The 14,063-nt window shown below is 57.7% G+C and overlaps 4 protein-coding genes across 4 annotated transcripts; 1 reads left to right on the forward strand and 3 right to left on the reverse strand.

Moving 5' to 3' along the window:
* Positions 1-77: 77 nt before the first annotated feature.
* ASPZODRAFT_57161 (hypothetical protein) lies at positions 78-620 on the reverse strand (the record flags this gene model as incomplete). Its single annotated transcript, XM_022728668.1, has 1 exon — positions 78-620. One exon carries the CDS (start codon positions 618-620, stop codon positions 78-80), a length of 543 nt encoding a protein of 180 aa, XP_022586244.1.
* Positions 621-2,279: 1,659 nt separating this feature from the next.
* ASPZODRAFT_108698 (hypothetical protein) lies at positions 2,280-6,143 on the reverse strand. The gene is made up of 3 exons (XM_022720967.1): positions 3,808-6,143; positions 3,214-3,723; positions 2,280-3,120 (listed from the first exon to the last, which is right to left on the reverse strand). The coding sequence occupies exons 1-3, from the start codon at positions 6,074-6,076 to the stop codon at positions 2,594-2,596; spliced, it is 3,306 nt and encodes a 1,101-aa protein (XP_022586245.1). The 5' UTR covers positions 6,077-6,143; the 3' UTR covers positions 2,280-2,593.
* Positions 6,144-7,656: 1,513 nt separating this feature from the next.
* ASPZODRAFT_12549 (hypothetical protein) lies at positions 7,657-7,946 on the reverse strand (the record flags this gene model as incomplete). Its single annotated transcript, XM_022721430.1, has 2 exons — positions 7,657-7,826; positions 7,880-7,946. 2 exons carry the CDS (start codon positions 7,944-7,946, stop codon positions 7,657-7,659), a joined length of 237 nt encoding a protein of 78 aa, XP_022586246.1.
* A 2,090-nt stretch (positions 7,947-10,036) lies between these two features.
* Positions 10,037-13,954, forward strand: ASPZODRAFT_22174 (hypothetical protein). Its single transcript, XM_022727878.1, has 3 exons — positions 10,037-13,061; positions 13,122-13,319; positions 13,377-13,954. The coding sequence occupies exons 1-3, from the start codon at positions 10,190-10,192 to the stop codon at positions 13,907-13,909; spliced, it is 3,603 nt and encodes a 1,200-aa protein (XP_022586247.1). The 5' UTR covers positions 10,037-10,189; the 3' UTR covers positions 13,910-13,954.
* The last annotated feature ends 109 nt before the right edge of the window (positions 13,955-14,063 follow it).

Below are 14,063 nucleotides of genomic sequence, written 5' to 3' on the forward strand. Positions count from 1 at the left end.
TGATTCAACAAGGTATATAGAGTATAAGCAGGTCTAGGGTATACGCTGAAGATAGAAAGCAAAGCCAAAAGAAAAAATCAATAGGACACCTTGTGCACCGGGCACTCCTCCTTGCGCTCGAACCACTCGACGATGCACCGCCTGTGGAACTTGCACAAACACTCGAGCCGCACCAGCGGCTGTCCGACCTCGTACTCCTCCATGCAGATCGTGCACTCGGCCGCGCTGCCCTCCTGGCCTAGACAGTCCTTCTCCGTTGCGGTAAAGGTCACCATGCGGAGGGGCGAGGGTGGCCGTGAGGAGACCGGGAGAAGACCGCCACCACTGCTGTCACTCCGGGACGAGGGCGAGCGCACGCGCGAGCCATGGCTGACAATGCACTCGCGGATATGTGCCTCGCGCGCCTCCTCGCTGCCGTCCTGGCTGCGTGGCGGCAGCGCCCGGTTGCATACGGGACACAGATCGCGTTCGTCAACGGGGGGGCCCCGGGGGACGTGGTGGTGTCGCGAGCGAGAGGGGACTTCGGGTTCTGAACCGGAGAAGAACCAGGGCGGTCGGGCCTCGCCATGCCGGGCGGGGAGCGAAGAGGGAGTCGAGGTCGTCGCTGTCGCCAGCGACATCGAAGAACTTGGGTGGAAGCGTATGGGACCATATGCATTTCCGAAGCCCCCGTAGCCGAGATAGTCGTTGGAGCCGACGGTCCGTCGACCAGGATGAACATCCTGATTATTAGCAGGACTAACATAACAGAGGTATACAGAGGTATACAGAGAAAACGTACAGAATGGTGTATGGATGAGACGGAATGGTACGGCCGATGACGCGGTTGATTCGGAGCGAGACCGTAAGGCGTCGACGGCCAACCGGTGGCCGTCAAGACACCCTCCTCACTGGTCCGGGCCGCAGGGTATCTTCGCGGAGGGTCTGGGTTGGGATCCGGGACGCAGGGATTGCATAGTCGCACTTCCTCTCCGCCGCCGAGAGCCGGGTTGAGGAGTGTAACGGAAGAAGAAGAAGAAGAAGAAAAAGAAGAGGGGTGAGCTGTCGCCGCCACCGCTGCCGCAGCATCACCACCATGATTGTCCATCGTCAGATCGATCACCTGTGCCACGCCGGCGGTCGTCCGCCCCGCGGCAACCGGGTATGATGGACACGGCTGGTCCGGGGGTCGGACGATAAACTGACGGGGGATGGTGATGCGATGGGGCGAGCAGGCGGCACAGACGACACGGCCGCACTTGCGACAGTGATGCTTGCGGTACCAGAAGCTGAACGCGGTACGGCAGATCGGGCACTCGCTCACCTCCGAGTCGGGCTGCCAGGGGGGGAGCGTGTAATCCATATGACTGTTGTACATCTGCGTATTGCTGCTGCCGCTGCTGCTGTTGTACATCTGCGTATTGCTGCCGCCGCGAGCTGCAGGCGGGGAGGATGATGCCAAATCGATGGGATTCGAACTCGTCGATCCAACCGACTCCTCCATCGACGTCGACGCTGCCAATGGTGAAGAAGACTCGATCATCACCGTCCTGGTGCTTGGCCGCGGCCGGCGCGGCCACACATTCTCCGACGAGTTTGTCAGCCTTCTCTTACGCTCTGATGCAGCAGCCGGCGATTCCTCTCTCGATGCTGGTATCTGATGACGGTGGGAGGCGGCGGCGGCGGCGGCGGCGGCGGAGGAGGAGGAGGAGGATTCGGGGGGCGAACTGGAGAACATGGAGGTTTCCAACGACGATCACAGATGATGAGGCGAGGAGGGAGAGTTGAAAGAAGAGAGTAAAGGGATCAATAGAGAGACTTGATGAGGCGTAAGAGTGATGGAGAGGAGGTGAGATAGTGCCAGAGGCTGTTATCGCAGACGCCAATCTCCGGCGGTGGCACGACAGACCGTCATTGAAGGGTTATACCGATGAGACAGTGATGTGAAGTCAAGGCCGTAGACAGAAACAGTGAAGGAATGAATTAATTATTCGTTGAGGCAGAGTTCGTCGTAAGCAGGCTTCTGGAATCGTCGGGCGCTGCTATCTCGTGGTCGGCGAGGGTGACTCGATCGCGTGATACGAAGGAATTTTGGATAACAGAGATAGAGTCTAAGATGAGCGAATAGGGAAGAAATGAGATAATAGATGAAGAATAGATGAAGAATAGAGCGTTACTGGTTATTGTGTAGACAGGAGAGAGAGAGAGAGAGAGAGAGAGAGAGAGAGAGAGAGAGTCGCGGGGTCGAAGGCGGTAAAGAGAGAAATGAATGAAGAATAAATCATTATATAGAATAGAATGAATAGAATGAAGAATAAATTATTATATAGAATAGAATGGACGTAACTACACACTACAAATGTAGAATAACCAACCTGACCTATTTCACACGAATCGAACCGATGTACAGCACCGACAAGCAAACAGGCTAATAGCAGCAATTTTTGATGACAGAGAAGAGAACAGAGGAAGAGAAGAGCAGAAGAAGAGAAAGGAGGATATACTATATTAGATAGGGTACCAAGAAGACCAAGGAGATTCGTATCACCTGAAAGACTGCCAAAGACTGTCAAAACAAGGGGAAAAAAGGACCAGGTTGACTGGAGAGAGTTGATTATAGTGAATGCGAGTCCGTCGGGTGTAGAGGCACGGTGACCAGCTCCGCGGCGCTGCCGGTGAACGAGGGCTCATCCGGACTGGGTTCGTGGATGTTGTCCTGCGCGCGGTGGTGGACGACGAAGCCCATGCTCGACGGCCGCTCGACCCGCGAGCCCATGCTGCCGTTGCGGTCGATGTTCTGGCTCGACCGCGTCGAGACGGTCGTCGACGCGATCGACAGGTTGCGGTTCCGATCTGCCGTGAAGGGCAGCCGGCCTGTGCCAGAGGTCGAGGAGACAAAACCAAGGTGATGGTGATCATCGGGTAGACTGGGAACGGCAATCTCCGTTCCCAGATTCTCGGAATCGATCGAGCCCACCGAGGAGCCTCGTTTCGAGCTGCGCGCCGGGATCGACGGCGTCTCCAGGCGCAACGCAGGCTGGCTGCCGCTGGTGCGCGACGAGCCCATCCGACTGGGAAGCTCGATCCCACCTCCGACATCGATTTGCGGGAGCGTCAGGTTCGCCTCTGCGAGATCGAAATCTTGACTTTTCCGTTCGTGGTGATCGTCATCCTCACCATCCTTGTCGTCGTCGACGTCGACGTCGTCGCCGCCGCTCCCGCTCCCGCTGCTACTATGTAGGCCGCCATCCGAGTCACGATACGGCAGGTTGGTCTGCGACGCCTGACGAGAGTGACTGGCGGGATCGTCAGGATCATCACGGTAGGGCTCGTTGAACAACTCGGCGTCGCGCTCGGGGGGGATCATCAGACCCGGAGGCGGGGCGCGCGAGCTCCGGACCACCTCGAAGCCTTTCCCCTTTTCTTTCGTCTTGCCGTTGAACAGGCTGCGGAACCATCCCGTCGCCGACGAGACCGGTCCCGTGGGATCCGCAGGCCCGGTCTTGAGCTTACGCGTGCCGCTCTGCGACAGCGGGGGCCCGCGGACCCGGTAGTAAAAGTCCACCTCGCGCACGGCGTAGTCTGTGCGCGACTGCCGCGGATCGTCGTAGTCTAGGTCATCCTTGGGCGCTGGGAGGTAGGCCGGGACGGGCGTCGCCCGCCCTGATATCGAGGGTCCTTCCTCATGGCCGATGGACATCTCGCCGCCGCCGCCGCCATTGCCGCCATTGCCGCCATCTTCATCTCCACTATCCCCCACCGCACGGATGGCGGTACTGAGACCGCCACTGCTGTAGCGACCTTTATCCATGGATGATGACTGGCCACCACCGCCAGCAGCGTCTGCGGCGCGGCGTCGAGGCCGCGGGGGTCGATAGTAGGGATCATGCGGCTGTGGCATGCCGATGACGGTGGTGCCCCCGGCGCTCTTGGGGGAATTACTGCCAGTGGTGGTGCTGTGGAGGAGGAAGGTACTGCCGCCACCACCGCCTAGGGTGGTGGGCGTGTAAGGGCCGCTGCTGTTGGCGCGGCTGTGACTGACGCTGCGGCCTCCGTCGCCAAAGGCTGCACTGATGCGGGCGTCGCTGGCACGATTCAGGAGCATGGCCGAGTTGCCCGAAAGGCTACGCGGGCGGGAGCCGTCAAACTGCGAGGACATACGGTCGTCCACGTGGGCCAGCATGGCGGCCTCGGAGCCCATGCTCTGGCGGGCGCCGACGCCGACGCCGACGCCGGCGCGGCGGCGGGTGCCGCGGCGGGAGAGCTGGCGCATGCCAAAGACCTTGGTGAGACCCCCGCGGGTGGCGCCGCCTTCGTAGCCGCCGGCGCCGGCGAGACGGGCAATGACTTCGATGAGGGTCTGAAGGGCGTTGAGGAAGAAGCCGAAGACGAGGGCGACGGCGTGCAGGATGAGGATGACGTAGCCGATCCAGCCGCGGGCGGCCTCGGAGACGTTGAGGGAGGGGACAAAGGTGATACTCAGCAGGATGGTCAGCAAGCGGACGCAGGCGAAGCAGCCATGGTAGAGGTTCATGGAGGTCGGGGAGGGGAAGGGGCGGAAGGCGACGAGGCTGAGGAGGAAGACGACCTCACAGATGGCAAGGAGGACGAGCTGGGCGATGCCGGAGGGCTGCAGGGCGCCGATGGCGACGCCGCGGGCGAAGTTGACGATGAGGGGCACGAGGGCGAAGGCGGCGGCGTCATCGCAGAGGGTGTTGTAGAGGGGCCCGTAGAGGAGGACGGTGGAGAGGTCGTCGAAGAGAAAGGCCTTGGGGCGGGTGCCGGCGATGACGCGGACCATCCAGGCGGCAAAGGCGAGGAGGATGAGGATGACGACGACGGCGAGGGCGACGGTGTAGGCCGGGGAGTGCGGGGCGATGACGAGCTGGAAGAAGGAGAGGGAGATGAGGGGCAGGAAGCAGTAGCCGAAGACGATGCGGATGACGTTGCCGACGGCGAAGGGCATGTTTTTGGCGCGCAGGTCCTCCTCGGGGATGTGGGCGAGCTCGCGGCGCAGCCAGCGCAGGGCGAAGGCCAGCTGGGCGAAGACGGTGACGCTGGCGACGAGGGCGAGCAGCCAGACCATCATGCCCGGCCAGACGTCGTTGGAGTTCTCCATGCCGACGACCTGGGTCAGGCGTTGGAGGCCGTAGGAGCCGTTGAGGGCGTAGACGCCGTCCTGCACCGGGTTGCGACCCTGATCCGGGTGGAGGAAGCTCTGGTTGAACATGAGGGTCGACCAGGCGGCCTGGCCGACCACGGGCTGGTAGTAGCCCGGGTAGTTGAGGGAGAGGGCGCCTGTCAGGACGGCGAACTGGATGTACTGCAGGCAGTCGGCGAAGCCCGGGGTGACCAGGCGCAGGACATCCTCGTCGCGGCCGTAGTTGCTGGTCCAGCGGAACAGGTCGGTCGACCCCCAGGGGGTGTACATACCCGCCAGGACGGTGGCGACGCCGACGAGGATCAGGATGACCAAGGGGGTGAAGGTGAGGGCCGCGCGGAGGGAGCCCCCGAGATCGGGCGTGACGGAGACGGAGATGCAGCCCAGCGGGGTGACGGCGGTATCGCCGGACTTGATCTCGAGGGTGGTCCAGATGGTGGAGAAGCGATAGCTGGTCAACATGTTGCGCTTGATGGAAAACGCGGGCAGCGCCGAGAGATTGGACTGGTCGACATAAAACACCGGGGCCAGGGGACAATCGCCCTGGACGAGGGCGCTGCAGAATCCCTCGCGGTCCGTCCACGGCGAGAAGGTGAGAACGCCGGAGGCGGCGTCGAGGGTGGTCAGGGTGTTGGTGGCCTTGTAGACATAGGGGATCTTGCCATAGGTATCGTTGGGATTGCTCCACGAGGAGTTGTCCGGGGAGGGATAGTAGGCCGAGCCATCGGCGGTGCCCGAGACGTTGCCGTAGACGGTGATGTTCAACGGTCGCAGCGGGTTGTCAAAGTCGAACGAGGCCCAGACGTCCAGAGGCACAAACTGCAGCTGAAGAGGCTGCGACTCGACAATGTCCTGCGACAGGCAGTTCTGGAACTGTATCAGAGCCGCCCTGGCCGGTTGGACCAGCACCATCAACAACAACATCATCATCATCATCACCCCGAGCAATCCGCCTGGTATCGACGACGACGACAACGACGACGCTCCTTTCCTCCTCCTCCTCCCCCTCCTCCCTGTCCTCCACCACCGCCTGCGAGTCGGTATCTCGGCCCATTCTTGTCCCTGGGAGAAGCATCTCCCCGACGTGGGCATTGTTGTCTTATTTCTCCCATGCGTCATCACGACCGGCTCACGGCAGCCGGGATGACCTCCTCGGCGAGGTCAGCCCATGGAATTCCTCCGTAGCCTTTGTTTGTTTTTTCTTTCTTTTTTTTCCCCTTCTTTCTCCCTCTTTTTCCCTCTTTTCCCCCTTCTTTTCTCCTTATTATCGAAGGTCCCCCCCAAAAATCGACTGACCCTCACCCTGACCCTGACCCAGCCTGGAACCGAGGCGAACCCTTGAAATCCGAACTGTGGACAGCAGTGGACTAGCAGGTCCTCCCCCGGGTTGTAAAAAAAAACGCGTGGACAGCGACTCGAAGACGACGACGACCGCGGTACGGAGGGAAGGGGGAGGGGGGGAGGGGTGAGAGAGAGAGAGCGAGGATGTTCGACGGTGGGAAATGGATAGGAAACGGAGTAAGCGAATGCGTGTGTTATCCGTCTTGATGAAGCGATGAACCAGTCAAAGGCATGCGTCGAGACGTGGCCGGTGGGTTCTGTTGCTCCCTTCAACGAGCTGGAGGTTGCTTTTGCTCCACTGCCAGGGAAAAAAAAACCGCCCGGACGCGCGAGCACAGGAGAACGAGGGCGAAGCGAACGAGGGAGGTAGCGAGCGAGGGAAGAAAAAAGCAAGCAGGGGGAAGTTCTTTTCTTTTTCTGATTGATTCGCGATGGAGGGAGGATGGAAATGGGCGAGTCTCTGCCGGTCGAAAGAAGCCAAAGGGGCTGACGAGGAGAATCTGAGGTGGAGCAGAAGCGATTCCAAGATTAGCAAACAAGGCGCAGTCTCAGCTATTATTAGTTATCTCAGACTTATGATCCTCTGTACTTGTGGTAAATATTCAATAATATGTCAGTAGTTGAATAATGTCGAATAGGTAAATAATATTATAGGTAGCTACAGTATCATACGATCGATTTATAGCTAGACTGTAGAGGTACTGTAGAGGTACGGAGTACGGAGGACTATGCTATATACTGACAGATTGAGGATCCAGGCGACCTTGTGCAACCTGAGCTATCTGACCAAGAGGTCCTGGAAGGTTGGTACGGAGTATCTTTGAAGAGTGGAAACTCCAGACACACCAGGGATCCTCCTGGCTGCAGCAGCTCGGCCATACGGGCTGCCCATTGTCGACGCAACGATGGGGGTAGAGAGAGCGTAGATGAACTAGACACACTTAAGTGACCGATTCCATAGAAATTGAACCCACTGTATAGTCATAGATGAGGTCGTAGTACTCCCCTCCCTGAAGAAGTCTCGCAGAGATATCTAGTCCGTACGCGTCGAAATGGAGAGCGAGCATGACGATATCGTAGCCTTTTCTGCATCCCTAGGAGTAAACCAGCATATTAATGAGAGATCATAGCAAAATTAACCTGTCTCAATGAGGAGGGGGAGGAAAATACTGGATTCACAAGACTTTCTTCCGACGACCATCCACCACCGGACGGAACAGATCCTGGCGTTGTTCCAGGATCTCGATCAACGCAGCAGACAGTTCCCCCCTATCCCAGAAATGATCGTCTCCTGTATCCCACAGATCGGACCAGCCGTTTCCCTGCTCCTCGAGAGATCTGCTCGCTTCGCGGGGTTTTGAGCTTGCTCCTGGTACGGAGTACTTCTGTCGTACTCACCGAGCCTCGAAATGCCTGACAAGACGGGGTTGGGACTGCGGATCCTGTCTGGCTGCTGGGAGGCCATTCTTGATAAAACTCGGGGTTGTAGTCGTTGTTGTTGGTGTTAAGAAACGAGACGAGGGAGTCTCGGTGTTTATTTCCATCCAGGTTAGTGCGGGTTACCTACAGTACTTACTCAGTACTCAGTACTCCTAGAACCTATAGCTATAGCTATAGCTATGGTGTATGATAATTACCTACTAATTACTTATAACCTATAATGGATTATATTGACGTTAGACAGTGTTTAAGAGATATCTTTATGAGTAATAGCTTCTCATGCAATTTGCAGCCTATTAGAGAATCTGGAGGTAGAATTCTTCATAGTATCACAGACATTCTATGAATTGAGCTCAATGGAGGTTCAAGAATGATATTGCATCCATGTATGACGCTGCCAGAGTAAAGTACCTACCTAGTAGGTATGTATGTTAGGTAGTAGTACTCCGTCAGCACCGTTTCACGAGTCCGTCGCACCGCTGTCTGATTGCCTCGATTCTCGATAACAAGGTAGCCTGTGATCTCCAGCTATGAGTAGGCGTACGTGGAAGTGTAGTAGGATCTTACCTGAAGTATGGAAGATCTTAAGAATTGAGAATCCTGACCGCTCAGTCTCCTTGATTCAGAATGACCTTACCATCAGTGGCTGATCCCTGGTCTACAGTTAATCCATGACGCCAGTCGATATTGAGCGTGATTCAAACAGTAAAAAGGATGTCTTCTGTACTGTGTACAGAAGATAGTCTCGGTCTGGAGACAAAATGAATGAATGAATGAATGAAAGCAGGATTCCGTATTGACGATGACGAGTGTTACGAGGAGTCCAGTCTAAGCCTAAAGGGGCTAGTCATCACATGACATGATCTACGCTTTATGCCTGAGGCAGAAATATTTGTCTTGCAATAAATTTAGACTACAAGTAGGAACTACTCTGTACTGAGTAGTTAACGAGGTAGAACTAGTTACTAGGTAGAACTAGCCAACTAGCTAGGGTAGTATACTAAATATTAAACGATCTTATAATTATCTCCTATTGTCCCCAAGTGGACCGGTGTTTCAGGAGAGACACTCAGACAACAGTGGAGAGGCCGATAGGCTTACGCCAGGCACGCAACGGATGCGTCCACGTAACGACTCGTTGGGCACTGCGTAAGCTGCTCCATGAGAGAAGAATAGTAACGTAGAACTACATAATAATTACACTGCTGCAGGCTGAAGCATTTCTCCTCTATGTAGTCCTCTGTACGGAGTACCTGGTACCTCTCCGTGCCTGCCTGCTGGTTGTCTCCACGTGATTGACGTCCCGAGGATTCGCTGAAACGCAACCAACAACAACAACAATCCTCCTCTCCTGCACTCTCCTGGACCTCGTCGACCCCCTCGTACTGGCTACGAGTCTGGTACAAGCACGAACTCCTGATAGGACGCTCATTTAACTGTTCGTGCTTCAACTAGCCCCCCCCACTGCGGAGAGACACTGCTAATTGACTTCTAAGCTTCTCCCCTGGTTGCAGCGAACACAGCCTCCGCCTGGCACCTGCGGAACCGCCCTCGAGGGACGTCGGAGTCGGACCCTGCTCGGCCAGGTTTCCATCGGTTTCATCCAATCTGCTGCCTTCTTATCTACTGCTGCTGGCCCAGCCTGCGTCCGAGACGCAATAACCGTTGCTCTGCCGCTGCTCTCGTTGCTCGGGTGAGTAAGTCCTCCTCCGTACGGAGGGGAAAAAAAAAATCCCTTATCCCCTGAAAGGGGCCCCTTCGTCCTTCGAGTGGCCCAGTCATCAATCTTCGTTAATTGCTGTGTGGCAGATCACTTGTCCCCTGCTCCACCACCAATCTTAACCCGAGCTCTGCTGCTACGACTTGGCTGCTTGCTGGTCTGGAGTACCGGAGGTACGTTGCGTCGCTGCTCTTTTCTCCCCTATAATTCCTACACAGTACACACACAACGACTCGGCGCTGACTTGGGTAGCCTGGTTCTCTTTCTTTCCTGTCGCTCTGTTATCCTTGACTGTCCCGCTGCTATTCACCCATAGAATCACTCTCTCCCACCCCACCGGGGCACCAGCAAGACCGTTCCCCCTCAGACCGATAAATACCGATAAATCCCGGTAAAAAAAAAAAAAAAAAATTAAGAGAAAGAGGAGGAAATAATAACAGAGGGAATCTCAGATCGCGCGCTGGAGAAGTCAAGTGGGCAATGGTGATAGCGTGATCGTCGTACCAACATCAACAACTTCAGTCCCGCCAGCAGACGCCGTTCTTATCATGCCTGCTGATGATATGCTGGCCTATGTGGCCCCTGAGCGCAAGGCGTTCAAAAGACCGCATTGGCGAGACAAGCTCTTCTCCAAGGATAAGAACCACCTGGTTTCCGCCGACCAGCAGGTCGAAGCCTTTCTAGGCGCCTCGCGCCCCCAGCCTGTTGAGCACCACGTCGCTGCTACGACTCCGCGCGGTCTACCCATGACTACCCGCCTCGAGGTCTCGGCGCCCGATCGATTGCCATCGACCCACGATGTCACCGGCACCTCGCCTCGCTCGAATCCCTCCTCGGCTACAGATGCCTTCCCGCCCGTTTCCTTTCACACGACAAGTCCCAAGAAAGCCCGGCCGCGCAAGCATCTGCGCGTCAAATTCAGTACCAGGGAACCCGCGGTCATGGGTGAGGGCGGCGATGAGTGCGAGATTCCGACTCGCGACATGCGCAAGGCGAACCAGGCCCGTTCGCAAGACCACCCCGCCGCCCCTCCCTCCCAGCTCGCCCGCCCAGAGGCTCCCGAGACCACCGATCCTGCTGCTCGGCCCACGGACTTGCGAGTTGACACCTCGTTTGGAGATCGCGATCGTCACCGGGCTGCCCCCCCGGAACTGCTCAAAGGTGGGCCCAAGCTGGACTCTGGCCACCCGTTGTTGATCAACAGCCCCCAGGATGCCGATTTCCTCATGGCGCTGAATCTGGGAGACGCCGGCTCCCGCCTGTCCTTCCGCGCCTCGCCCGAATCCAACTCGTTTGCTCAGCGTGTCCGGGCCAAGATGCAGGCCGAAGAGGGCCAGGCCTTGCACAATCGATACCACGGAGAGCCGCCATCGCCTGCCAACGAAAACCCACAACCACAACCACATCCACCTCTGGCGTCAAACTCCCCCCCGGCAGCGTCGTATAGCCCGTATGCAGTCTCACCAGTTGGCCGGCCAGAGACCGGCCTCTCCTCGACGACCAACACCCTCCGGTCCCCGCCCAGTCCCCTCATGCGGAAACCAAGCGGCGATGCCAGCCCCATCGATCCCAATCTCCCCGCGAACCTGACCCCAGGAGGAGGCTTGGCCCAGCACCACAAGTCTCCACCACGTTATCGAGCCATGCCGCAGGACCATGGCGCCGCCGACCGGCCGCCGCCGAGTAGGGACGGCCGTGATGTCCGCGACGTTTCTCGGAGCCCGCAACCACCCCCCCCACAGACGAACTCTCAACCACCGAAAATCTCCCTACGCTCGATTGCCAACCAGTTTGGAGACACGGCCTTTGTGGAATTCAAAAGCCATATTGAACGCTACGAGTCCCTCTTCCAGTTGGCTGCGGAGACGAGCAAGCCCCTGGCGGAAACGTCGCTGGCAGAATGGATCCGGGCGGCGGCATGGTGGTTCCTGCGTGGCAAGACTCGATTGGAAGCGTATGCGCGCTCCCGGCCCCCCAGCGCAGGCGCAGGCCGACGGGCCGCGTCCGAGAGCGCCAAGCAGGCCGTCCTTGACCTGGGCAAATCCCTGTGGATCAATGAACAACTGGTGCCCCAACACCGGGAGCTGAGCAGGTACGGGGCAATGGGCGTGGATGCGTTGCTGGCCGTGGCCAACACGACCGGAGACAAGCCGTTGGCCGATCTGTTGGGCCTCCACCAGGGGATGATGAATCATCTCCGCTCCCTGGCTATGTCGATCAAGCGCAACAATATCCTGGGCACGCTCTCGCCCACCCAGGACTCCGCTCCGGACCACCACACCGACACCAGCATCTGGATGCAGTATCCTTCCTTTGCGCCCGATGTCTCGGCCGTGCTGTCCGGGGCTGCGACGCGGTCCATGCTGGTCGATCGATCCGGCCGGGCGCCGACGACCGTGCAGATGATGCCGCTGGGCGACAATAGCCGCTATTTCAGCTACGGAAGCATGTTCGTCGACGTCTACGTCAGCTCCGAGGAGGACGACTCGCGCCAGTACTCCATGCCCTGTGTCCTGTCCATCATCCGGGACCGTGCCGACTGGTACGTCCTGGCGGGCATCAGCAGCCAAAGCGAGCTGGTCAATGTGATGATCCAGGGCGACCGCAAGCAAGGGCCCACCTGGGACGACGTGGAGTGGCAGGTGAGGACGCATTCGATGCGGGTCAAGCTGCCGCGAGGATTCGAACTCAACGTCGAGTTCCAAGAAGAGGATTTCAAGATCATCTGGAACATCGTCAAGTACACCCTGAAGACGGAAGCCAGTCTCCATCCCGAAGCCGGCGAATCGGTCGTTTTCGAGAACACCATCAAGGTCTTCCAGTACATGGATCCCGCGCCGCAAAAGGCCTTCCCCCCGGAACCCAGTGAAAAGTGCCGGCTCCGACTGTTTGAACGTTCGGTGACGGTCACCGAGGGGACAGGCACCCGAAGCATGCACCAGGGGTTTCGGCTCTCGGTCGTGACCCACCCCAAAGTCAAGACGTTGAGCAGCGTCCGCCATCTGCTGGGATACGGCGCGCCAATTGTGTTTGGGCTCCTCCGGGGCGAGAATGGCGCGCCCGCCTTGCTGCTGAAAGTCACCGAAGATGGTCGCACCCGTTCCATGCTGCTCACTTTCGACGAAGTCAAGGACCGAACCACCATGCACTCCCTCCTGCTGGGCCTGGTGACCCGCGAGCGAGAGTTGAAGATCCCCGACATTCCCGTGCAATCGTTCAAGATCGAGCAGCCGGCTAGCAAGGCCAACGGCTCGTCGCCCCCCGCGGTCTCGCACATCCAGTTTCCCGCCGGCCATGCTTTGGTCATTGACCAGGATCATGTGTTTGTCGAGCATGGCTACGGTCCCACGGTGCTTTCAGAGCATCTGCGGGTCATCGTTTCCACCGAGTGGGGGTCTGTGACAGATCGGATCAATCTAGGTCAGCCTCTCGCTTTCTCCTTCTCCAAAAAACTTGTTAAAGAAAACTAATGTCTTCTAGGCCCTGGTGAATTGAAGCTCCGGTTGGATGTTCATAAACAGACTGGCTTGAGCCTCTATCGCCCTGGACAGCAGGATCTCACGGTTTCCGTGGCCGATAACCTCATCCGCAAGGAGATGCCCGACACGTTGACCAAATTTCTCCAGACGGCCAAGACACAGCCAATGGTTCGACGATTCGAATTCGCCAATATGCAGGGTATGTTTTCTCCTTCTGCAGCTCTACACCTCTACTTGTAATAATACTTTATTTCAGGTCTTCATGCCTTTGAAGAAGCCGTCACTGGCTTCAAAGTCTTATTCGACGGGGTCGCCTCTTCATTCACCATCTCGCGGCGGCGAATGGTCGTCCCCATCTACAAGAAGTGGGAGGCCACTCTGGCTCGAATCCAGGTGGTGCGGCAAGACACCGTCATCCAGCTGCTGGCCTTCTTTGGAGACTTTAGCCACGGAAGCTGCCTGAACTTTGTCCTCAAGAGCACCGACCACATGGAAAGCTTCAGTCGCTCCGGCAAGTTTGGCATCCGCATCGTGGACGCCAAATTCGCCTTGCCAAAGACCGACGACGATCCCTCGGCCGACTTTGTCTGCCTCGATATGCCCGAGTATCCCATTGAGCACGACGACATTGCCATTGCCTTTGATGCCGAAGCCGGTACGTCCTTACTCTCTCCTCTCTTCTGTTCCCACCACTGCTCACGTCTCACTTGTCTAGATCGGCGGAACTTCCAGGCGGCCTTGCCCAGCTCGGTGAGGGAACCGTCGCGCATGGGCTCGCTTCGCCGCTAGTCCAACCTCCTACTGTTTACTTTACTTTCCTTCAACTCCCTCTGCAATGTTGATCGATCTATACGCATCACGTGATACAACGAACCTGGGAGCCCCACGTGACAGCCGACCCCCCTCACGACCACCGCTTCTTCTTCTTCTTTTTCTTCTCCCC

This window comes from Penicilliopsis zonata (genome assembly GCF_001890105.1).
Source record: "Penicilliopsis zonata CBS 506.65 unplaced genomic scaffold ASPZOscaffold_1, whole genome shotgun sequence".
NCBI lineage: Eukaryota > Fungi > Ascomycota > Eurotiomycetes > Eurotiales > Aspergillaceae > Penicilliopsis > Penicilliopsis zonata.

Bases quoted from the DNA above. Each gene is read 5' to 3' on its own strand.
- ASPZODRAFT_108698 (XM_022720967.1), bottom strand. From the start codon at position 6,076: ATGATGATGATGATGTTGTTGTTGATGGTGCTGGTCCAACCGGCCAGG. The intron at 3,724-3,807 runs GTGGCCAGTCAT...GGGATAGTGGAG, and splicing joins CGCAGACGCTGCTGGCGGTG to ATGAAGATGGCGGCAATGGC. The intron at 3,121-3,213 runs GTAGCAGCGGGA...GGAAAAGTCAAG, and splicing joins CTCGGATGGCGGCCTACATA to ATTTCGATCTCGCAGAGGCG.
- ASPZODRAFT_22174 (XM_022727878.1), top strand. From the start codon at position 10,190: ATGCCTGCTGATGATATGCTGGCCTATGTGGCCCCTGAGCGCAAGGCG. The intron at 13,062-13,121 runs GTCAGCCTCTCG...AATGTCTTCTAG, and splicing joins GACAGATCGGATCAATCTAG to GCCCTGGTGAATTGAAGCTC. The intron at 13,320-13,376 runs GTATGTTTTCTC...ACTTTATTTCAG, and splicing joins CGAATTCGCCAATATGCAGG to GTCTTCATGCCTTTGAAGAA.